Source organism: Macrobrachium nipponense, chromosome 38 (assembly GCF_015104395.2).
Source record: "Macrobrachium nipponense isolate FS-2020 chromosome 38, ASM1510439v2, whole genome shotgun sequence".
NCBI classification, from domain to species: Eukaryota; Metazoa; Arthropoda; class Malacostraca; order Decapoda; family Palaemonidae; genus Macrobrachium; species Macrobrachium nipponense.
In genome coordinates, this window is record NC_061098.1 from 12,507,333 (window position 1) to 12,523,842 (window position 16,510).

General features: G+C 35.5%; 1 protein-coding gene across 8 annotated transcripts in view; it reads left to right on the plus strand.

Moving 5' to 3' along the window:
• The window catches only part of LOC135209637 (major facilitator superfamily domain-containing protein 8-like), a 53,950-nt gene extending 42,165 nt beyond the window's left edge, over nt 1–11,785 (plus strand). For all 8 annotated transcript variants that reach the window (XM_064242356.1, XM_064242352.1, XM_064242353.1 and 5 more), the window contains exons 6-8: nt 4,916–5,029; nt 7,239–7,444; nt 9,269–11,785. In XM_064242356.1, coding sequence (XP_064098426.1) covers nt 4,916–5,029; nt 7,239–7,444; nt 9,269–10,312 — 1,364 coding nt within the window. In that variant the 3' untranslated portion in view covers nt 10,313–11,785. The remainder of the gene's footprint in view (nt 1–4,915; nt 5,030–7,238; nt 7,445–9,268) is intronic.
• The last annotated feature ends 4,725 nt before the right edge of the window (nt 11,786–16,510 follow it).

Consider the following 16,510-nt stretch of genomic DNA (forward strand, 5'->3'; position numbering starts at 1 on the left):
TGATTCGTCCCATGTGTCATCAAAACTCTTTATAAATGGCATTCAACACACATTTTTAAGTATATAATTTAGCAACTTGCAATGAAAATAATATTTATGCAGTAAATATCGACTTTGCGAGCAGGAATTAGTGTTGCACTATGTTTAGATATATCTGGCTAAAATATATAGGTCATACAAGGCGTAAATTGTGAAATGGGAAAGTTTTTCTACATCACTGCGACTGGCAGTAATGGCTATGAGACAGTGTAGCTAAAAGGCGTGGCTTGTGACGTCATGGATCAGCTCCACGCGCTTTGATTGGTCCTAATTTTCCCCATCCCTAAACTCTTCCAGACTTGGGAAATATGCGTACGGGCCAGACCACGAAGTGCCAATCCTTTCGAAGATTTCTACCAAAGACTGACCCTTAGGTATACATATGCATCTGTGCATCACGTATTCCCCTGTCTCTCTGTTTTGTACTTCATATATTTATCAGATTCAAAGTTTATTAAAATGTGTATTTGTATGTAGAAGCCAAAGGCATTAACAATTTGGGAAACCTGTCCATAATTGATGAAGTTATGATAGTTTTTACAACCCACGTGATACTGTTTACATTGCAACTCGCCTGAGTTACGATGGCGGTCATCTTGTTCATCAGTAACAAAAAGATGAACATCAGCCTGTCTCCTTTATTTCATTCTAAGTTTATAAGTTCTGCGAGGAACGGGGCGAGGAGGAGAACTTTAAAAGTGCAGGATAGTGTAAAAGAGATACTGGAACGTAACGGCCTGAGTGAATTGAGCGAACCAAGTGCAAGATGAGATGAAGGGTGCAGCGCGGTGGAAGTTTTCTGCTACGCGCGGTAACTTACAGAACGCACCCTAGCTACGCTACCACACTTAGCTCCCGGGAACTTTGATCCAAAGACATCTCTCTCGCGTGTCGTTAGTTACTTAAACTTAAGGACACTAATACCGATTAATTCGCTCTGTGTTGTTACCCCGGCAGCGGATGAGTCATGACGCTGGTACATGCTCGGTGCATGTACTTGTTCGTGCGTTTTTGCCGATGCTGGTGATCTTTTCAACTGAGTACCCGAAGATTATTGCAATGTCTGGTTTGACTTTGTGATAGGAAAGAAAGGACAGTATGGATTGATATAAATATTACCTTTTTATTGCATACTTTATGATTTTACTTTGAGATAGGAAAGAAAGGACAGTATGGATTGATAATTACCTTTTTATTGCATACTTTACGATTTTACGTGATTATTTTCTGGCTTGGGTGTCTCATTTCATTTGTTTAGGTAATACAGTATTTCTTGGCTCTTTTGTTTTTCGTGATTAGCTTAGGATTTTGTTTTTTGCTTCACGTGTTTAGGTAACAAAGCAATATATATATATAGTTTTTTTATGATTTTGTGCATGTCTGACTGTCAGTCATCAAAAGTGTCTATGAGTACAGGAAATTTCTGGTCAGATATGAAGAAATGTGGAAACACACGAATTTAATTGTATAATTAGTATATGCACCCTTCCATATATTTTCTACTTTATATCCATGTATTTATTTTCACTGTATACCACAAATGGTTTATGGTTAGTGAACTCCGTATTTGATTATCAATAAATCTTAAAACAAGTTATGCAGAACATTAAGTACAGTATGTATAATGGGCACGAAGCAATTGCAAAGCTACTGATATATTGCTGTCAATTGTGACGTAACAGGTGCGCTATATATATAATATATAATATATATATTAATATATATATATATATATATATATATACATATATATATAGATATATATATATATATATACACTATATTATATATATATATATAATATAATATATATATATATATATATATATATACACGACTGGTAAAATGTTCTGTCACAACAAAATTCAATCTAATAAAAGGAGCCCATGAAAACGCCAAAAATATAGAAGGTAAGTACTATATAGAAGTTAACTACTACCTTACGTACCTGAAGAGAGAGACAGCAGTCTCTGAAATATAGTACTTAGCACTTACTATATTTTGGCGTTTTTATTGGGCTCCTTTTAATATATATATATATATATATATATATATATATATATATATATATATATATATATACTGGAAGATTGGGGCATCTAGAACGCCGTAGATTCAGTAGGAATAAAACAGCAAACAGCCATCGTAGCATTTTAAATTTATTGGCCAAATCCAAATTTTCGAGACTACATGTCTCATCATCAGGGCTGTAAAATACAAAGAATAAAAATTAAAAAAAGACTCAGTTTAAAAAAATCACAAAGTCTAAAACAAGAAACTTGAATTTAAAACAAACAAAAATAAGCTAAAACATTATTAAAAACATTGAAAACCTAATACTGAGAAAAAAAAAAAACTTTTTAAAATTATATATATATAAAAAGTTATGGTGTTAAAATGTATTGTACCTTACTCTATCTGAGCTAAGAACTGAGTGACATTCTCAGTTTTTCAGGAGGACGACGTCAACTTAGGCGATATATAAGACCGTGGAAGAGTTCTGACTGTTTAGGGAAGGAACAAGCTGTTTAATAGTTAATGATTCCAGGATGGAGAGAGAGTGGTCATTGGGTGCTTGGGCGATAACATTAAAGTCTTCATAAGTGAATGATGTCTTGCATTTCTTACAGTGGTCTCTTATATTAGAAAATTCTTTAGTTTTTAATTGACATCCAGTTCGATGACTAACTCCAAGATGAGAATCAGCTCTGACTTTGAGCAACCTCTTAGTGGCTCCGATATATTTCCCAACTTTACATTTTGGGCAAGTGAAACAATAAACCACTAGAGATCGCATCAAGGCAGGAAGCCTATCCTTATGGTGAAATAATGACCCAATTGTCTTAGGATTTTTTGAACATAATCTGATGTCTATAGCTGGAAATGTACTGCGAATTGAGTCTTGTAGTGTTTGTTTGAATTTCTTCGAATGTACAAAAGGAATGGAGGCATACATGAGCAATTTAGGGACATAGGTATGGACAGACGGGGTTGAAATATATTATTCAAGAAACTATTTACACACTTGTTGAATAAGAAGGATGGATACGAATTATTTTTGAAAAATTGTAGTAAAAACAGAATTTCCTCGTGAAAGTTGTGCCAGGTAGAGGATAACATGTAGGCACGGTGCAACAGTGTGAAAATACTATTTAATTTAAAACTGAAAGAGCAATTGCTGTAAAAGTTCGTACCTTGACCTGTAAATGTCTTTTTTTCTAAAAACACTGGTATTAAAACCTTGAGGAGTTCGAGTGATTAAAATATCTAAAAATGGAAGTTTATTGTCGTCTTCGTGTTCAATTGTGAACTGTATATTTGGGTGTAAGCCATTAATATATTCTAAGAAATTTTCTGCCTCCGCCCTAGATCTAAATAAAGCAATTGTGTCATCTATATATCTTCTGTTAAAAGAGAGGACGACATGTTGAAGAACATCTTTCAAGCATTTGTTCTTCGAGAGAGCACATGAAGGCATTGGCCATAACTGGACCTAAAGGGGATCCCATAGAAACACCATCTACTTGTTTGTAAATTATCTTGTTAAAAATAAAGTGAGTGTCCTGCACTGCAATTTGTAAAAGTTTTCTAAAATTGTCCTTGTTAAAGCCGTGAAATAAAAAATCATCAACAGAAAAGATTTTCTCTAAAATAATATCGACCGTCGCCTGCAACGGTATATTTGTGAAGAGGGATGTGACATCAAAACTAACCATATGCAAGTCAACATCCTGGGGTAAAATATCAGGTACAAGGCTGGCGGAATTATGTAAAGAATACTCATTATTGGCGAAAGGCTGTAACATTGGTACGAGGTATTTAGCTATTTGGTAGTTGGGAGTGTTATAAGCAGCCAAAATAGGTCTCAAAGGAACATTATCTTTGTGAATTTTTGGAAGGCCATATAAAATTCCGTATGAAGAACCAGAAGAGTATAAATCTTTAAAAGGTTTTAAAGATGATAATATTATAACTGAAAGTTCCTACCAAGAATTATACTCTTCTCAGTATTAGGTTTTCAATGTTTTTAATAATGTTTTAGCTTATTTTTGTTTGTTTTAAATTCAAGTTTCTTGTTTTTAGACTTTGTGATTTTTTTAAACTGAGTCCTTTTTTTTAATTTTTTTATTCTTTGTATTTTTACAGCCACCTGATGATGAGACATGTAGTCTCGAAAAGTTTGGATTTGGCCAATAAATTTAAAATGCTACGATGGCTGTTTGCTGTTTTATTCCTACTATATATATATATATATATATATATATATATATATATATATATATATATATATATATATATATATATATATATAGCTGTGTGGTTAAAGGCGCTTCACTGTACGTCCTGATTTTTTGGTACCTGGGTTCGCGCCAGGGAGCCGAAGAAATTATTATCAACTGAAAATTCCCCTTCAGTTAACATATATGAAAATATATTGAATCTGTGGTAAAGCGAATTAGATATTAAAGGACATTTGTAGCTTAAGCGATATATATATATATATATATATATATATATATATATATATATATATATATATATATATATATACATATATTATATATATATATATATATATATATATATATATATATATATATATATATATATATATATATATATATATATATATATATATATATATATATATATATATATATATATATATATATATATATATATATATATATATATATATATATATATATATATATATATATATATATATATATATATATATATATATATATATATATATATATATATATATATATATATATATATATATTTGTATTGATGTCGTCCTTACTATATCAAATAAATAATTAAATACATATATATATATCTCAGTCCACTCCTTTCTTCCCTCCCTCAGCAAACATGGCTGTCATCAGGAGCTACGTGGCGGCTTCGACCACCACCCAGGAGAGGACGACGGCCGTGGCCCTCACCTCAGCTGCCCAGGGCGGTGGATTCATCATAGGACCTGGTACGGGGGCGGGGGCGGGGTGGATCCTTTTCCTTCTCTCCGGAGTTCATTAGCATTAGCTCTCTGTTACTTCTCGTTTCCCCTTTCTTGTCCTGTCGTTGTTTTACGCTTCTCGTTCTTCTTTCTTCTCCTGTTATTTGTGCTTGTTTCTGTGAGTTCTTGTTAATTTTTTGTTTTTTGTTTTTCTTTGTACTATCATGATGTTTTTATTACTTCGTGTTCCGTGTCTCCGGTGTTTATTAGCATTTTTCTCTGTTATTCCTCTTTGTTTTTTCTTCAGTTATTTTGTGCTTAATTCTGTAATTTTTTTTATCATTGGTCTGTATATATATATTTTTTTCTTTGTGCTATCATGATGTTTTTATTTTTTCGTGTTTCGTATCTCCGATGTTTATTAGCATTTCTCTCTGTTACTCCTTTCGTCTCCTGTTTTTTATGCTTATTTTTGTTAGTTCTTGTTATACTTTTTTGGTATGTCTGTTTGAGTGTGTTCATCTGTGTTATCATGATTTTAATTTTTCGTATTTCTTTGTGTTATCATTTTCGTTATTCTGTAGTTTTCTCGTAATTACTCTGCTTTGTTATGTTGTTATATTACCCTTGGCCTAGTTAATTCTGCACACACTATTATGTATTGTTGTTATATTATCCTTGGCCTTATTAATTTTGCACACACTATTATGTATTACGTTGTTATATTATCCTTGTCCTAGTTAATTCTGCACGCATTTATTATGTATTATGTTGTTATATTATCCTTGTCCTAGTTAATTCTGCACGCATTTATTATGTATTATGTTGTTATATTATCCTTGGCCTTATTAATTTTCATTCCCTTTTCTTGAGTCCACTTGTACACGTGGTACATAGCTTTTGTTGCTTTCAATACCTTTTAATTTTATCACTGCTTGTACTGTGTGACTCCCAAACAAAGTTTTTTTTTTTTTTTATTAGTCTTTGTGTCTCTGCCCTGCATGTGACTGGGTGCGGAGGATATAAGCAAAGGGGTAGTACTACTCATCATCAAATTTAAGCGTTTGTACCACAATAATTTCCTTCAAGGATACAAGATGGTATAGCTGACGCGGAACAGACCACAATTTTTCTGTTAGGTAATCTCTACGCGTGTATGTCTCACACACACACACACACACAATTTTGCAGAGTTAAGCCGTTTTTTATTTTTCAAACATGTGGAACTTCCAAGGAGTTGAATATGGAATTTAGACCAAAGCCCAGGCACCGGGACCTATGAGATCATTCAACACTGAAACGGAAATTAAACAATAAAAGGTTTGAAAGGTGTAACAGGAGGAAAACCTCATAGCAGTTGCACTATGAATAAAGTATTGGGAGAGGGTGGAATGTCAGGTGAAGAAAGATAATATGAAAGGAGGTACTGTAAAAGGAACGAAAGTGGTTGCAGCTAGGGGACGAAGGCACGCTGCAAAGAACCTTAAGTAATGCCTACAGTGCACCGCTTGAGGAAACTTCCACGGAAAAAATGAGTCATCGGTGACTCCCACAGTCATAATTTCAACCCTTAATTACATAAAAGTTATGTAATGTTATCCATCCATGCACTTACACCTAATGCGGTGCACTGTAGGCATTACTTAAGGTTCTTTGCGGCGTGCCTTAGGCCCCCAGCTGCAATCCCTTTCGTACCCTTTTACTGTACCTCCTTTCATATTCTTTTTCTTCCACCTTACTCTCCTTCCTCTCCCAGCAATTGATTCGTTGTGCAACTGCGAATTTTTCCTCCTGTTACACCTTTCAAATCTTTTACTGTTCAATTTCCGTTTTAGCGTTTAATGACCTCATAGGTCCCAGCGCTTGACCTTTGGCTTATATTCAATATTTATTTCACGTACACAAAAGGCTCATTAGTATCATGTCGAACGCCACTCCACACATGACGCTATTTATCTTTAGCTAGAACACATTCTCTAGATTTTGGATATTCAGGGCCTCCCATCTAAAAATCTCTTGCCTCCATCTATTCAGCCTCCTATTACTGAATTAGACGCTATTTCAACAGCTCTTCGTTCTCCCCTCATGACCAGACCATTTCAGGACATACTGACCCATCTTCTCAGGGACTCTATCTCATAAACTCCTAGCTTGTCTGTACTATTGTCTTGTAACTGCGAAACAAACTTACTTACATGGGTACTAATATACTTACAATATTTATCTGCTCATACAGCGCTCCAGGCAGCAATAGCAGTTGCTTTCAGCCAGGAAATAATACCGTCTTCCAATTCTACGACGAATCATAATACAACCGATTACCTGGAGGATGATGTCGAGGAAGCAGGACACCTCGAATGGAACATGTACACAGCAGCTGGATGGGCGGCCGCTGTCTTGGGGATTATCAATTTCTTCATCTTCTTGCCTTGCATTTTTCAGGTGAGTTCTATCCGTCTTGCATTTCTTAGGTGCTCTATTCATCTTTCACCTTTCAGGTGAGCTCTATTCGTCTTGCATTTTCAGGTGCTCTATTCATCTTGCACCTTTCAGACGAGTTCTATTCGTCTTGCGTTTTTCAGGTGAGTTCTATTCGTCTTGCGTTTCTCAGGTGCTCTATTCATATTGCACCTTTCAGGTGAGTTCTATTCATCTTGTATTATTTATGTGAGTTCTATTCATATCGCATTTTTCAGGCGAGTTCTATTCATCAGGTAAGTTCATTGTTTGTTATTTGTCTAAGGAAGAGGTTTTTTTTTTCAATTTGTTACTTTATCATAAGCGCTTTTTCTTATGCTTCTCTCTTTAACTTCACAGTCGTCCAGAATAGAATATCCTGAGAATTAAGTCCTGATTTTCCTGCTCAGAACTTGCATTCGGTTCCTAATTTCAATGATTTAATCAAGTCAAGAAACTTTCTCAGAGAGCTGACAGTCAAAATGTCACTGACAACACGCTAAGGTTATCCTAAGTATTGGAAAGACTGTTGAAAGGTAATCTTATACATTCTTGTTACTCCTTCTATTACTTTAGATTTACGAGTCTTTCCCTTTAATTATTCTATTAAAGGTTTTTCATGTGTGTCAGTGAGGTAACGAATTATCAGCTGTTATTTGCAGACAGCAATTCCACTATAATTAATGTGACGACTTATGAATCCTGGTAAGTGATTGCCTTGTATTATTTTCTGCAGAAGACGTAATTGGTTATCCGTCGGGTAACAAATTCGTCCTAATTAGAGGCCTTGTGATGTGCTATTTTAGCGGTTGAATTGACATTTAGATTCACGCTGCACATAATTGCATAAATGAACCATCCGGACTGATCCAATTGGCCGTAATTAAGCAAAATACAGTTGCATCTTTTTTGTATTATTAAAGCTTATTGTGAGAATCGCCCATTTGTACTTATTCATTGAAGCAGGATTGATATTAATCCTGCATCGTAGGACGCATCAAGTGTAGTCACGAAACAATTTAATTGAAACGAAATGGAATAAAGGTATATTTCCTAGATATTGACCCCCAAGTTTAACCCGGTATGTATCCACCTTTGCGGCGTGTTTAGTACAAGCCCCTTGGGGATGACCGCAAAAAAAACATTAACAAAAGACTGTCAATATCATCAAGACAACGAGCCCCAAGAAATATTAGTTCTAGACAACGACCTCCGAAAACTCCTGGGGGTCACTATTTAGGAAAGGTTCAGATATTCAGGTACATTTGTAAAGGAAGGCACGTTTGCCTTCAGCTTAGGTCAGATACTAGAATTAGTGAGGTCAAATACATAGTCGCGACACGGATCCTCAGAGTTCACAGATAACTTCCCATTATTTCTTAAACTTATGTGAAGAAAATTAGAACATTGTTAGATGTCTATTTTAATTGTGGTTAACAACTCATTAGGGGGGTAGTGCCGCCAGTGGACCTCATGCGGTGCACTGTATAGGCATTACTGAAGGTTCTTTGCAGCGTGCCTTTGGCCCCTAGCTGCAACCCCTTTCGTGCCTTTTACGGTACCTCCTTTCATATTATCTTTCTTTATCTTACTTTCCACCCTCTCCTAACACTTGATTCACAGTGCAACTGCTTTGAGGTTTTCCTCCTGTTACACATTTCAAACCTTTTACGCTCAATTTCCATTTCAGCCTATGGCCTAAATTGTATATTCAACTTAACTCAATTCATTATCAGGAGTAACCACACTGAAATGTGACCTTACTGTTTTCAGAGAGTGACTAACAAATTTTGATTTTTTTTTTTTCAGGAGTACCCGGTCGCAGCGAAGGAAGCTCAGATGCAGAGGGACGCCGCTAATTTAAGCGAAACCAAGATGCCTAACCCCGACTACAAGACGGTGGTTGCTGTTTTGGTGTCGTTTTTCATCACGCAGTTTGTGTTCGTGCTGATAGAAGTGGTGTTGGTGCCGATGTGCATGGACATGTACGCGTGGTCGGACGAAACGGCCCTCACCATCATTGGCGTCGGACTGTGTGTGGCTGGAATTGTGGCCACTATCATGTTCGCTAGTGTGGGCGCGTTAGTGAGGAGGTTCGACGAACGGAAAGTGTATATTCTCCTGGGTCTAGTGCCTCTTCTCATATCAATGGTCAGCTTCATTCCTATGGGGAACACGTACCCCAAGATACAAAACTGCACGACAGAAACGAGCGAACCGCACCACAGAGAGGCCCGTAGCATTTCCCCAATGCTGCCATATCATCTAGAAGTGGTCAGAAGTCAGCTCCATCCAATGATTTCTGTCAAGACCTATCCAAACTCCTCGTATGAAGAAGAGTATTCTTTTGAGCCACTCGAGGAAGACCTGAGTGCCGATCTTGCAGACGTTTCACTCTTGTATCAAACCGATGATCTGCAGTACTACGCTGGAACGTCGTCAGATCAGCGCCTTTTGTCCAGAAGACGCCGTGGCATACGGAGGGAGAAGAAGTGCCGGGACACCGGCTGTCCTCCCGAGCAGGAGTGGTGTACATACACCCCGATCATCGAGCAGTCCCAAATGATCGTCGCGTGCTTCTTGTCCTTCGTGGGCTACCCCATCGCATTTACGCTGTCCAGCTCACTGTACTCAAAACTGCTAGGTCCCAACCCGCAGGGTCTATGGATGGGTATTCTCACCAGTATAGGCAGCTTTTCACGGATGACTGGGCCCATTTTCGTTTCGTATATGTATACCGAATTGGGCACAAGATGGACGTTTGGCCTCTTGGTTATTGTCATGATAATTACCATTGTTTTGACTCTAGCGTTCTACAAGCGATTAGTACCCATGAAAGTGGTGGACAGTTAAAGAATGCGCTTAATTATGAAACGCTCAAGTTGTTCTACTAAAGAGGTTTCTCTTTAACATTTGTATTGTAAAATAGTCCTTATGGGGCCTATGATGTGTAGGGGTATATTTGAGATTAATTATATAGCTTTTAAGAATAACAAAATGGGTTCCTAGAGGGTGCAAACGAACCAGGGAAAGGAAGAGAAGAAGACGATGGATTGACGAGCTAAGAAAATTTGCGGGTATAGACTGACATAGAAAGACCATTAACAGAAGGGAGTGGAAGGACATGTCTGAGGCCTTTGTCTGATGACGATATAGCTTTTGTCGAGCAAGAATTCATGATGTAATATAATGTTTATGACGACAATGTACACAAAGTATTTTTTAATAATGCGAAAGACATGCGGTACTTCATTCCAAGGTGCTTCACAGTCAGTAAGACTTTTAAAGTGTCTTTCAAGTGTGATAACATTTTCAGATATAAGAGGAGTTGTAGACATTATTTTATGCATTAGATCTAGTGTAAACAGTGAATATATAGCTCTCAAATATATATTTTTTCATATCTCTTTTGCTGTTGTTGTGTGGTCGTATAGAGTGACACATAAGGTGAAAGTGGCATTCCTGACAATGTTGACAGAAAAGACTATAGAAATTTTATTACTTATTAAGTGTTTCCTATAGATTTAGGATCAATAATCAATTCACTAATTTACTCAGTCATTATTTAACAGGAAAATCTTTTCTTAAATCACAATGATGTGATAGAGGAAATAAGTATTGATTAGGATGCGTGACAGTGTATGATACGTCTCGTTTTTATAGATGATCAGTCAATTTTTTTTTTATTTGCAATAATATTGTCCATATCAGTAATACCAGACCTGACTCGTATATAGGACCATAGCTATAAAATCGTACGAAGTGATATTTTTCAGATCATTTAGAAAATCTTTGTCTGATATATTAATTCTGGAGAAACAAATGTCTTCTTCTATTTCACCAATACTTACTTAAGAAATCATGATTTAGTAAATTTGTGAAAATAGACCTGAAAACCATAAATGAGTCTATATTCAAACGGTTTATATTATGTAAGTTTAAACAGAAATTCTTAACCGCATTCACTAATTTAAGCAGAATTCTTGATGTGATAATGGAGTTTTAAACTTAGGAGATTCTACTGTTGAAATATTAGAAGATTCTAGTGTTGAAATATCAGAAGATTCCAGAGTTGAAATATTAGAAGATTCTAGTACTGAAATATTAGAAAATTCTAGTGTTGAAATATTAGAAGGTTCTACAGTTGAAATATTAGAACATTCTAGTGTTGAAATATTGGAAGGTTCCACTGTTGAACTATCAGAAGATTGTAGTATTGAAATATTAGAAAATTCTATTGTTGAAATATTAGAAGATTCTAGTGATTGAAATATTAGAAGATTCTAGTGTTGAAATATTAGAAGATTCTAGTGATGAAATATTAGAAGATTCGAAAATTTTATTAAATATTAGAAGATTCTATCGAAAATAAATTAAGAGAAATAGTGTTGAAATATTAGAAGATTCTAGTGCTGAAATATTAGAAGATTCTAGTGTTGAAATATTCTATGACTCAAATATTTTTAGAATACCACTTGTCCATTGTTCTCTTCATTCTTAACCCCAATTTTCCCAACTTCACATTTTCACTTTAATATGGGCAAGATCACCGTGTTTCCTTAAAATGTCCCTGACCACAGTAATAGATGCTGCACGTGAAAATACAATAATCTGCCAAAGAGTTATGTGGTATAACTGATATTTGAGATTACAAATTCTGTCATGTGGAAAACCATACATTTACTCAACTGTTGTATATCTGTGATGTAAACAGCCACTCTGTAAGTACTGTGCATGACGAGTGGTTAATGGAATATGCAGTATTTACCAGTGGCTGTGATTTAGACAGTAAATATATACGTACTACTGTATAGCTGTATGCGTGCATTTTGTTTTCTGAATATGAGAACTCCTAGAAGATCTCTGATATCTTTCTGTTGTGTTTTTCACCGTATTCCTGCATTTTATTGAGTAATTACAAGACTTCTTATGAGCCTATTTCCATCCTTTTTTTTTTTGCATTGTATAAAAAATCGAAAATGAAATTTTTTTTTCTTGTGATTAAGTCTTCCACCGGTATAGATATTCGATATCTTTACATTAAATCGTATATAGTGCATTAGTTCAGTATTCCATTTAGGAATTGGTCATTCCATTGGCAAAACTAAGCGAAGATACTTTTTGAAATTTACTGTCAATTTCTTATTTTTGTCTCAACATTCCACTTTGGTATTTTCCAAACTGAAATCTTGTCGTGAAAGATGTGATATTCTCAGAATGTGTTTGAATGTATCTTTATATAAAAATCACCTTCTTTTGTATTTTTACCCCCTTTATTTTGTATTTTCAGTAACCTCTGTATCATGATGTATTTTTGCATTATTTTTGTGAGAGCGATTCCATCTAGGTCATTAAAAAGTTTCCTCTAAGACTAGATTGATTTACCTGAATTTCTAAACACCAAAAATAAATTCCTATGGTTCCGCATTGGTGGCAGTGGGGAGCGAACTCGGGCTACCAGACTGATAGGCGAGTATGCAACCCACTCGTACAATGAGGAACTTACATAAGTTAAACTCTGCAGCAATCGACCTCCATGATTTTGTGTCTTCTTTTACATTTCAAAATTTTCTGTCATTATAATAAATGATATAGCTAATTACACGAGCAACAGCAATATCTTCACACTCTCTCTCTCTCTCTCTCTCTCTCTCTCTCTCTCTCTCTCTCTCTCTCTCTCTCTCTCTCTCTCTCTCTCATAATAAAACAAAATTTGCCCTACGGTTTAAGGTAAAAAAATGAAAACGCATAACATTTCTCATTCATACGTAAACCTTTAAAAATACCAGAAAACCCTCATACATATTTGCTACCAAAAACCACCAGATAAAACTTTCATACAATTAAAGTTTCTAGTAACAATTCTTTTCTAGAATACATCTGCACCTGCTAAATATACCTCACCGGAGACAACCTTTATTTTGATGCACCTTTCATAAAATCATTTAGATTTATCCCTCACAGGTGCCTGAACGAGTTTTAACTGTTCAATGCATTTATATAAACAAAGGGTACTGCCATCAGCCCGCTGATCAAGAAATGCCCAGCTTCAAGTAAATTAAATCATATGGTCCGTAATTAATATACAAAAGGCATTAAAAAATAATAAGATGTTAACTAGGTAAAAACGTAACTTTCACTTTGGTAGTAAAATATGTGTTACCCATTAAACGCAAGCATCGTTTTCTATCATGTTACTTTATAGAAAACGTATATGTATTATTAAAGGAGTAACAAAAATATTCATGTTTAACAATTTTCTTAGTTTAGCCGGCGAAATGTACGCGCTACGCGGTGTATTCTAAATTATTATACTATTTAATAATAATTAAAAAAACTTATTCAAAATGCCCAGGCAGTCCTCCTAACACCTGTTTTTTTTTTCATTACACAGATTTTTGCGGTTATATTCGAAGTTGGGCTCTTCATCAATTAAAAAATGTCCGTGATTTACAAACAAAAATTCTGAGTCGAGCTATTTGGCTGTTTAACAAGAATTTACCGTTATTCTTGGCCGTCGACTGTAATTAACCTGTAATTAAATTCATCCAACAAGGAAGGGAACCCCTTGGGAATGCGGGGTTTTGGGTGGGGTAGACCACGGGGGTGAGCTGATATGTTTTGTACATTGGCCATCCTGGAATGTTATCGCGCATGTGCAGTGCTGTATGAGAAACTTTTGGTAAAAACTGGAGCTGCTAATTGAGAAATAAGGGGTGGGCTGGGGGGCGAGTCACATACATACATAGCCAGCCAATTATGTTACAATATGAACTCCAAATTGAGGAAAACCCTCATAAGCAGTCGTACTAAAGGCAAACTATGCCGAGCCTTAGGTAATTATTATTATTAATTCCAGCAGATAAAACCTATTCATATGGAACAAGCACACAGGGGCCATTGACTTGAAATTCACGCTTCTAAAGAATGTTGGTTTCATCTTCCCACCACATACACCCCACACTGCAACAGTAACTGATCATGGTACAGAGCAAGCCGTGGTTTTTCATTGTCACGGAGTGGACGCCAGCCCGCGACGTCTGAGTAGCAAACCACGACACTAACCACCATACCTGCGGACCAGCTCACGTTTGAAAAATAATCCAGTGGAATTCCTAATTTACATGTTTAATAGAAACATGAATGTTTATAGCGATAATAATTTATGCATGTGTCATGGGACTGTGTATTAACCACACGTCCAATGGAATTTTGTTAAGCATAGACCCCAAAACCTTATCTTAAAGTCTTATCATAAAGTGATAAGGCATACCTTAGAGTGGGAATTTCCTTCTTACATAAGAGAGAGAAATTTTTACTTTGAGTTTTAGAAAGATTTGATCCGTATCACCAGGCAAGCACAAAAACTAAAATAATCACATATAATATCAGGAAGGGGTGCTGTTTCATTAACACTGTAAATTACGTTTGTAATATGTTTATCTAATCTGAATATGATCTCCCACGCAAATTGTTATTATCCTACTCTGTTTTATCAGTGGATACACCTACTGCAAGGGAAAACGGATTAATGTTATACACATATTTATACACACACATACATACATACACACACACACACACACACACACATATATATATATAATATATATATAATATATATATATATATGTGTGTGTGTGTGTGTGGTGTGTGTGTGTGTGTGTGTCGTGTGTGTATGTGTGTTTGTGTGTGTGTGTGTGCGTGTGTATATATCCCCTTCGAACCCAAAAATGTTTCATCTCCGATTCTGTTGAAATTCGCAGCCTAAGAAGGTTTCTGTCTAATAACTGTACATACCTTACGGGAAGCTTCAAATGTAACCCGTTTCCGGTTTATGAAGCCTGTTATTGTGTCCAGATTTCTTGACAGTGGGCTTCAATGCACAGATTATGGCAAGATTATCGAAATATATAAGGCATACTTTAGTCAAATGAATGACAATGAAACTGAGAAATCACTAATATCATGAGATACCATAAAAGATTTCACTCATTGTTGCTGTTTATCTGCTGTAAACTTGTTTAGCGACGAATGTACTGTATTTAAGATTGTGGAATAAAACACTACAAATAATTCAATTTTGATTAAGAAAACAAACTAGTTTTTCCTCTAAAAAATTCATGGTTAAATAAAACTTGGACTGTTAAATTCTTTTTACTGCAATTACTCGCATGAAAACAATACAGCTGCAAAAGCTAAAATGATCTATTAGAGACCTAATCATTTTATTTATGACCAAGTTTTGTTTTGGCTAATTGTAAGTGCAAGCCTCAATAGCTGTTGGGTTATTGAAGCTTTAATGTAAATGCATTATTTGGCATTTTCCAGTTGGGGTGGGGGAACACTTAAAATAGCTCCTTTGTTAAAGTCCAAATTTACCTTTCATTCCCTGATTCACCATCAGAATAATTCATTACAGATCTCACTCTCAGTTAAGTGCCAAATAATGTCTTTGCGTTGTTAAGATTTCAATAGCTCAGCAACTGTTAGAGAGAGAGAGAGAGAGAGAGAGAACGAGAGAGAGAGAGAAGGAGAGAGAGAGAGAGAGAGAGAGAGAGAGATCTGTAACAATGATTCTGATAGTGAATCACAGAATTAAAGGTAAATTTGGACTTTAACAAAGGAGCTTTTTAAATTCTCTCTCTCTCTTTCTCTATCTCAGATGTTGAGGAATTGAAGTCTTAATGTAAAGGCATTGTTTGGCATTTAACAGAGAGAGAGAGAGAGAGAGAGAGAGAGAGAGAGAGAGAGAGAGAGAGAGAGAGAGGTGTAATAAATGATTCTGATGGTGAATCAGAGAATTAAAGGTATTTGAATTCTCCCCAACCCCTTTCTCTCTGTTAAATGTCAAATAATGTCTTTACGTTAAGACTTCAATAACTCAACTGCTGAGTGAGAGAGGGAGAGAGAGAGAATGGGGAAAGAATTTAAATAGCTCCGTTGTTAAAGTCCAAATTTGCCTTTAATTCTCTGATTCACCATCAGAATCACTGTTACATATCTCTCTCTCTCTCTGTTAAATACCAAATAATGTCTTTACATTAAGGC